Genomic DNA, 7,500 nt, shown 5'->3' with positions numbered 1-7,500 from the left:
GTTGGGAACCACTGATATAAGTGATATTTAAAGTGAATTGTGTGTATGTGCGTGAGTGTGAATGTTTATTCTCAGGTGATACAGTACAGTAGATGACATATAGACGTGATCTCCTCATGTAACATTTTCCCTACTGTGTGTGTGTGTGTGCGTGCAGGTGTGTGTGTGCAGGTGTACGCATGTGTACCTGTTCCGCGTCCCTCTGGTTCGGCTGCCTCTCCCACATTCAGCTCCTCTATAGCCGGGTCACCATGTTCCCGCCTCGCAACCCTGAAACCATAGCAACCAGAAGCCAATGAGAACAAACCTCGCGCCCATCAACCAAACTCCTCACCTCGGCACTCTGAAACTATGCCAATCAAGGTTGGCAATATAATGACTGACTTATTCCAAAGCACTCTCCTCCGAGTCAAGGTTGAAGTTATATTAAAAAATATATATTTCACATTGGGGTGTACAAACATAAAAACGGCGACCGGTTTCAGCCGTCTGGCCTTCGTCGTGGTTTTTAATATAACTTCAACCTTGACTCGGAGGAGAGTGCTTTGGATTAAGTCAGTCATTCTATGAAGCCTTAAAAGGAATGACCAGATGCACCCCCTTCTACCTGGAAGAAAGACTTTAGAGCGCTCGTTATCTTTTTCTTTTTTTGCCATTTGCAGTTGACAATATGGGTTGGGGGAGGCGTGGCTTGTCTTGGGTACAGAGGAGGTATTCCAAAAACATGGTTAAGTACAGGAAGTTGACCGTCAAAAAGATGAGGCGCACACAAGGCTTGCAGGTTGAAAAAGTATATTGTGGCCGACAAATTAACAAAAGAAGTCAACGGAAAATGTCAGGAGCCTGTCCTAGTATCACTATTTTTGGTGAGCAGTCGCACCAAGCAACAAGCGATCCAAAGTTAAGGCGCAGACGCCAACTTTCTTTGTTTCCTAAGTACAGGAAGTGGGAAACCTGCTAATAGATAGACTACAGTTGTCATTTAGTTGAGAAAATGAGGACTACTGGCTCTTCTATTAGGTGATTTACCAAAGGGTTTACTGAACCTGCTTTACTAATGAGCCAGGTACCTAGAATACTCCCCAGGTGAGGGGGGCTTTGAAAACAACAACAGGTTGGGAACCACTGAGTTAAGCTGCATCTTCTCTTCTTTTTCTCAATGTATCCCCCTAGTGTTACCGGTTCCGCTTCTACCTGACTGTCCTAGTTTCTAAAGGTCTACCTCGGGGGGAAATATACAGTACATTCCCAGGACACTGAGAGAAGAGCATCGCTTACAAGAAAAAGGGTTGTGATTGGGTTGTTCCTTTTTTTTGTCAGAGAGAGGAGGCAAACCAAAGAAGCCCAGAGGGGCCTGTAGCTGAATAAGTTCTGTTGAAGAACACAGAAAGATCCCCCCCCAACACACACACACACACACACACACACACACACACACACACACACACACACACACACACACACACACACACACACACACACACACACACACACACACACACACACACACACACACAGACTGATACACACCTGAATAGCCTGTTAGCAGAGGGTCCTCGGTAAGCGATGTTGTTGAAGAACACCTCCAGCTCGTTATCGTTATCGAAGTCCGCAGCGATCACCGTCCGCACCGGAGAAGGCATCGAGAACTTGGAGGTGGCAATATCCTACTCACACACGCACACACACACACACACACACACACACACACACACACACACACACACACACACACACACACACACACACACACACACACACACACACACACACACACACACACTTATTACTTGGCGATCTACATCTGAGTGTTTCAGGGCTTCACATCTGGCACCAACCAGCCAAAAATGGCTAAATCTTGGCTGTGGCTAGGAATAAATTAAGTCTCACAAGCCATTGGCAGGTAAATCATTCTTAGATATGACATATCACAGTTTATATTCATCCAGGTTAGCACATCTTCAGAGCTAAAGAGAGAATACTGAGAGCAAAACTGTGGCAAGTGAAAGGCCGACTGTCTAGTGAATCAGGAAAACTACAAGCCATGGTGAGCCAAAAAGTTAATGTCAAGCCCTGGTGTGTTTATGTATATGTAACCATGTGTGTATGTTACCAACAGTATCTTTATGTTCTTGCTTTGTTTGTGTAATTACGTCCGCCAAGGGGGTAATGTTTTCGGTAGCGTTGGTTTGTCTGTCTGTCTGTTTGTCTGTTTGTCAGCAGCATCACTCAAGAACTAATAAACGGATTTGGACAAAACTTTGTGGAGTTGTTGATAATGACCCAAGGAACAATTGATTAAATTCTGTTGGTGATCCGGATCACGAACCGGAAACAGGACTTTTTAAAAGATTCTGTCAGCAGGTTAACTCAAAAACGAATCAACGGATTTGGACAAACTTTTGTGGAGTTAATAATGACCCAATGAACAAGTGATTAAATTCTGGTGCTGATAGGCCTACGGATCAAAACCCGGAACCAGGAGCTTTTTAAAGATTCTTCCCCATTGCTGGCCTATAAATCTAGACGCCCCTAGTGACCAGAAATTTAATTGCGGGAACTCCACAAAAATAAGGCAGGAAGACTTAGGGTGTAACATAGTCAAATGTTCTATCAAGCAGCTTCCTTGGCGGAGGTCTGCCCTCTCTGAGTGCTTCTAGCTGTGTTTGTATTGTGTGTGCTGTGTGATATGGCTCATTGCTATACTGTCATGTGTCCAGCAGGAGGTAGTGCTGTACTAAACAGAACACACACACCCACACACACACACACACACACACACACACACACACACACACACACACACACACACACACACACACACACACACACACACACACACACACACACACACACTCACACAAGCACACACATTCACACAAGCACACATGCACGCACACACACACTATGCATGGGGCAGTCATGGGTAAGTAGCAACAGTGTCAGATTTGTAGCCCAAAGGTTGCTGGTTCGATTCCAGGCCCGCCAGGTTAGTGGGTGGAGTAATTAACCAGTGCTTTACTCCATCCTCCTCCATGAATGAGGTACCCTGAGCATGGTACCGCTCGCCACACTGCTCCATCGGGATGCCGTTTTGGGCTGCCTCCTTGCACGGGTGAGGCATAAATGCAACTTCATTGTGAGCAGTAAGCACTGTTTACTGGAGTGCTGTGTCACAATGACAATGAGAGTTTCCCAGCTGAGTTTCCACATTATCATAACTATATAATGTGGCCACCAGGGGTCAGTGTAGTACCTATAGGCTACATGAAGCATTTGTGGAGTCAAGCCAAGCTGCAGTCCAGACATGTGCTAACCTTCAAACTACTCTTTCTCTTTGTCTCTCTCTCTCTCTCTCTCTCTCTCTCTCTCTCTTTCTGTCTCTCTTTCTCTCTCTCTCTATCTTCCTCTGTCTGTCTGTCTGTCTGTCTGTCTCTCTCCTTTCACCTTCAGAATCCATCTCCCTCTTTTTTCCCTCACTTCCCCTCTTCTCCTCCTCGATGTCACTTGTCTTCCTTCTTGTTCTTCTTTCTCTCTCTCTTCCCCCTCTTCTCTCTACCCCCTCTTCTCTCTCTCTCTCTGGCTCATCCTCTCCTGTGTAATCTAATACGATCTCCTCTAATGGTGATCTTTAATGATCTAAAGCTTCTCATCTCCTCTACGCATCTCATCTCATCTCATCTCGCACACATATTTTACTCTCTCCTCTCCTCTCTCAACCTCTATCCTTTTCCACTGTACAGTATATAACTTCACCCTTTCTCCTCTATCTCTCTCTCCTTCTCTCTCACACACCTTCTCTTTTTCTGTCACACCCTCTCCAACTCTATCTATCCAAATCTCTCTCTCGCTCAGCCTTTCTACATCTTTCTCTCCTTATTCTTCTCCTTCTGTCTTTCTTTCTGTCCATCTTCCCTTCTTTCTTTCTTTCTTTCTTTCTTTCTTTCTTTCTTTCTTTCTTTCTTTCTTTCTTTCTTTCTTTCTTTCTTTCTTTCTTTCTTTCTTTCTTTCTTTCTTTCTTTCTGTCTTTCTTTCTGTCTTTCTTTCTCTCTCTCTGTCCCTCTCTCTCTCTCCCTATCCCCAACTCCCTTTGCTCTCAGTTTCTCTGCACATCTTTTTTTTTTGTTACTCTACAACCTTAAAAAACTCCATGCCTCCTCCCTTTCCACCCTCCCCTCTTCTCCTCCTCCCTCACCTCATCCCGCTCTCCTCCGATCTCTCTGCCTTTCTTATCTCATTTTCAGGTCCATAAAGTGTCGAGGGGTGTATGTGTGTGTGTGTGTGTGTGTGTGTGTGTGTGTGTGTGTGTGTGTGTGTGTGTGTGTGTGTGTGAGGGGTGTGTGACCTTCTGCTGGTCATCTGGAAAGAGGTGAGATGTCCTCCCACTAACAAGATGCTTAGACACACATACACACGCGCGCACACGCACGTATGCACGCAGGCACGCACACACACACACACACACACACACACACACACACACACACACACACTGTCTGTTAGTCTGTCTGCCTCTATCTTACTAACAAGAGTATTTGTGCAGACAGGGAGGGTGTGTGTGTGAGAGAGATAGTGAGGTGGTGTGTGAGCGAGAGAGAGAAATGGAGAGAGAGGAAGTGTGTGTGAAAGTGTGTGTGTCTGTGTGTGTGTTTGAGTTTAACTGTTTTATGTAGCTTTTTTCCCCAACTGAAGTCTTTGTAAACACACAACCTTACACACACACACCCTCTCTCTCCCTCTCAGAGACCCACTCTTTCTCACTCACACACAGACACACACATGCACATGCGCACACACACACACGCACTCACTCACACATATGTACGCATTCACTCACACTCTCTCTCACACTCTCTCTCTCTCTCACACACACACACACACACACACACACACACACACACACACACACACACACACACACACACACACACACACACACACACACACACACAATCACACACACACACACATGCACACATGCACACACGCACACTCACACACGTACACACGCACACACGCATACACACACCCCTTACCCACCTTGAACCTGTGTTTGCGCGTGGGCATCTGGAGGAAGAGTCTGTGTGGTCCATTCCAGTTGCCATAGACGATGTCCGTCTTCCCGTCGCGGTTGAAATCCGCCAACGCCACGCCTCTACCATGCTGCATGGAGTCCTCCACACCTACACACACACACACACACACACACACACACACACACACACACACACACACACACACACACACACACACACACACACACACACACACGTGCGCACTCACGCACACACACACATGCACACACACACATGCACACAAACATGCTATTACATCACACACCCCTCCAATGCTGCATTGAGTCCCCCGCAGCTGAAAACACACCAGTAGTGTGTGTGTGTGTGTGTGTGTGTGTGTGTGTGTGTGTGTGTGTGTGTGTGTGTGTGTGTGTGTGTGTGTGTGTGTGTGTGTGTGTGTGTGTGTGTGTGTGTGTGTGTGTGTGTGTGTGTTTGTGTGTGCATGCGTGTGTGTGTGTGAATGGCTGTGTTATATTGTGTCCTACCTGCAAACTGTGTGACCCTCACATTGCTCTGAACATGTCCACATTAACTCTGTGAATTCTACCTTTGCTACAAAATGTGACTAGCCACAAGCAAACAATTCCTATATACATGGGAAGCTGGTCATTTTTGGAAGGATTTGTGTCCTTTTGAATGTGTTCACTTTGTAAAGTAGAAAACAGAGAAATCAGCACTGAAAGTTTCTCTTGCCCATGGAAAAAACATGACATTAGAAAGAAATAATGTTAGCTTTTAGATAAGCCAATATTGTTTTCTTACCTTTATTTTAACCACACGCTGATGTAACCATCTGTGTGAGAATCATGTCATGCTTCATATGCACACATCTTCTCTTTCTGTTTCTTTGCTCACAGTGGCTGTGTCGAAGACAAAGTCTTAATTCTTTGCCGTCTACAAAGGCTAGAGCTACTCTTGTCTGCCCGGCACACTAAAGATGGGCTGATGGTAGTTTCTTTCGCAACAGCATTATTATCCACAGATTATTTACCGGCTGTAATATTTAAAAGGTCGTTGTAGCCTGTCAGCTGTCTCACGCAAGTCCGAATGTGATCGCAATTAATGTTGCCAGATGTTTTACGATAAATAAGCGACATTCCTTAATTTGCGTGAGACACACTGAAAGGCGAAAGACCAGCTATGCCATGCGCGAGGCGCTTCGAGAGGTAGGCTACCCACATGGGTATTTCGATTCTGTTCCTCCAGCAACATTCCAAAATCACTTCAACCAGTCCATAGAACACTCCGTAATATTAACAAACGACAGTGATCAGTCAATCAGCAGCAGATGAGACTGAATATCTGAAAACAGCGCAACAAGCCGTCAGAATAAGGACAAATGGTGACTTCCATAAATTTAAATCCCCTAAAAGTCACTCGCTGAACAGTGACTGCATGCAGCAGCCAGACTTCCCTTTCAGTAGAGATAGATAGGCCTATATACTTTATTGACCCCAAGGGGAAATTCACAATGATTCACGGTAAACAGCAGTGATGATTAATAATAAAAAAATTTCACTGGGTGGAAAAGATTAAGCCCGAGGAGCGACCCTACCTGAGTCATCTGCTTATATTTTCGACCCGTACCTGGCCCGAACCTGTGGGTCCCGTCGGGTTTGTCGGGCCGAACCGACCCGTTGAGAACTCTAATGCGAACAGCGACTCTATCGACTGTCAGTGTTGTCAAGACAAAACCTTTTAACAATGCAAAATAGAAATAGAACTAACAGTACGACAAAACACCTGTAGCACATATGGGGTGCATTTCTCAAAATAGTTGCTCATTATGTTAGCTTTGTTGTTTGCAATGCAATATGCCAATGACAACTACCCAAGTTGCTAACTGGCTAACAAATATGATTTCGAGAAACGAACCCATGGTCCAACTCCATTTTAGTGTTATATTTGTGTGATTTTAGACTAGATCTTAGTGTTGAAATAACACTGCTTAGCCAACTATACTCTAAAATACTGTAAGTGCTAATTCAAAAAAGAGTATGTTGAATTTATCACTAAATTGAATGGGACCACATATGATCAGAAACTTAATGAATTAATTAACATTGCAATTTGTACTGTGTACACTCAGTCAGTCGCTTCGCTGGCAGGACCAGGTGTGAAGGCCGGGGCGAGCATTAAGTGAGTACCGTTCGTTTAGAATGGCTTCTGGGGTTAAAAGGTCTAATCTACAGGTCAGAGGCATAGATAACGCATCAAGACATCTATCCCCACATTGATCGGTGTGTGTGTGTGTGTGTGTGTGTGTGTGTGTGTGTGTGTGTGTGTGTGTGTGTGTGTGTGTGTGTGTGTGTGTGTGTGTGTTTGTGTGTGTGTGTGTGTGTGTGTGCGTGCGTGTGTGTGTGTGTGTGTGTGTCTTACCTGCCTGGGCTGCCACGTCTGTGAAGGTTCCGTTGGCGTTGTTCCG

The 7,500-nt window shown here is 45.2% G+C and overlaps 1 protein-coding gene across 1 annotated transcript in view; it reads right to left on the bottom strand.

The window, feature by feature from the left end:
- crtac1b (cartilage acidic protein 1b) overlaps window positions 1-7,500 on the bottom strand; it is a 28,240-nt gene that overhangs the window by 5,008 nt on the left and 15,732 nt on the right. Inside the window, exons 6-9 of the mRNA XM_063192086.1 lie at window positions 7,455-7,500; window positions 5,041-5,183; window positions 1,531-1,667; window positions 188-270 (exon numbers count right to left, since the gene is read on the bottom strand). The exon at window positions 7,455-7,500 is cut by the window's right edge and continues 89 nt beyond it. Coding sequence (XP_063048156.1) covers window positions 188-270; window positions 1,531-1,667; window positions 5,041-5,183; window positions 7,455-7,500 — 409 coding nt within the window. The remainder of the gene's footprint in view (window positions 1-187; window positions 271-1,530; window positions 1,668-5,040; window positions 5,184-7,454) is intronic.

Source organism: Engraulis encrasicolus, chromosome 24, assembly GCF_034702125.1.
Source record: "Engraulis encrasicolus isolate BLACKSEA-1 chromosome 24, IST_EnEncr_1.0, whole genome shotgun sequence".
Lineage (NCBI taxonomy): Eukaryota > Metazoa > Chordata > Actinopteri > Clupeiformes > Engraulidae > Engraulis > Engraulis encrasicolus.
The sequence above is the reverse complement of the archived record's forward strand: the minus strand, read 5'-3'. Positions and strand labels throughout refer to the sequence as shown.